This window comes from Sinocyclocheilus grahami, unplaced genomic scaffold, assembly GCF_001515645.1.
Source record: "Sinocyclocheilus grahami isolate Dianchi unplaced genomic scaffold, SAMN03320097.WGS_v1.1 scaffold3378.1, whole genome shotgun sequence".
NCBI classification, from domain to species: domain Eukaryota; kingdom Metazoa; phylum Chordata; class Actinopteri; order Cypriniformes; family Cyprinidae; genus Sinocyclocheilus; species Sinocyclocheilus grahami.
In genome coordinates, this window is record NW_015508511.1 from 18566 (window position 1) to 20083 (window position 1518).

Sequence of the window (1518 nt, forward strand, 5' to 3'; positions counted from 1 at the left end):
GCTTTTGCTAGGAAAAACTACTCCATAAAACAAATTATACTTCATAAATGAATACACATAAATTACAAATTCTGTTTTAGGTCAACTGGACCTGAAAGAGACCAGACAGTCTCTGTTCCCCAGCAGATTCTTTCTGTCATAGACTTCCCTGCCAATCAGCCGCTCTCTGATCTTTCCCATCCCTGGGCTGCACTGGTGCTGCTCCCACATGTCAGGTAAAGACTTAATTACCCACAATCCTTTGGGTGTTAAAGGGATAGTTCACCCTAAAATGCTGTCATCATTTACTCACCCTCAAATTGTTCCAAACAGTTGCCGGTAGCCATTCACTTCCAGGGTATGGAAAAAATACAAAGCGGCTTACAATCGGGGAACCAGAATGTTTTTAATGTTTTATAATGAATTCCTTATTGTGCAGAGCAAGTTATTTTGAACAAAAAAAAATCATCAAAAACTTGGTTTGCCTCTGGAACGATTTTCTTTTTCAGTTATTGGCTTAAATCCCACTTTATTGTTCAACAAAAAAATCCTTGCTCCATTCTCTGGCATGATCTAGTGAATTTCTGGTGGATGAATTAAGGTCCCATTCTACATTTTTTCCTGAATATTCCATTTGACTTGGAAATGCTTTACATTATGCAGATTATTCTATACTTGGTGTTTATAATACAGTAAGATAATTATGTGTTTTTGTTCACAGGCTCTATTGCATGAGCACTGCGGTTTGTTTTTTGTGCCTTTGTCATTGGCCATGTTGAACGATGATTCTGCAACCTGTAAGAAAATGACGGCTCTGGCCATCAAGTCTCTGCTGAGTCAGCTGGATTTGCAGCATCAAAATTCCATGTTTAACCTGGTTAACACCTGGCTTACGGGCGAGAAGGTGAGTAGGAAAACTAAAAGGTGAAAAAGTCTGCTTAAAATGTGTTTTGGTCATAACAGTTTGGGGTTTGGGCTTTTGTAGGTGGCTCTGAGGCGACTTGGAGCTCAGGTTTGTGGGCTGTTTGTGGAATTTGAAGGGGAAAAGTTCAACCGGAGACTGGATGTCCTGATACCTCTCATTGAGAAAGAGATCCATGCTTCCAACTTTGTGGACGTGAGTGCAGAGTTTCACAGTATGTAGACTTATTTTGCATGTTTGAGTCTCTTTGCATTGATAATGGCTATGATATGATTGATGAGATTGAGGAAGAGGAGGATGAGAAGGCTGCAGACAGACTGCTCTTTTGTTACCTCACGCTCGTCGTCATACTCATCAAAGAATGCAGTTTTTTGGAGCTCCACAAACCCGCAGACCTGCTCGACAGCATAAATCGAGTCAGTGTATAAACCTTCACTTATGAACCTGAGATGCTTCATGTTCTCTCTCCAGGTCATATTGATTCCCATCTGCGTCACCCTCATTGCTGGAACTGGCTGACGGCGTCTCAGATCTTTGGTTTGCTGTTTGCTGCTCGTAACCCAGAGGAGCTCTTGGCCTTATGGAGCTCTCAGGAGAACATGAGTAAAACCACGCAG

The 1518-nt window shown here is 41.7% G+C and overlaps 1 protein-coding gene across 1 annotated transcript in view; it reads left to right on the plus strand.

The window, feature by feature from the left end:
* Positions 1-628: 628 nt before the first annotated feature.
* Positions 629-1518, plus strand: part of LOC107576235 (small subunit processome component 20 homolog) — a 3391-nt gene continuing 2501 nt past the window's right edge. The window contains exons 1-4 of the mRNA XM_016262457.1: positions 629-883; positions 965-1096; positions 1183-1306; positions 1373-1504. Coding sequence (XP_016117943.1) covers positions 683-883; positions 965-1096; positions 1183-1306; positions 1373-1504 — 589 coding nt within the window. The 5' untranslated portion in view covers positions 629-682. The remainder of the gene's footprint in view (positions 884-964; positions 1097-1182; positions 1307-1372; positions 1505-1518) is intronic.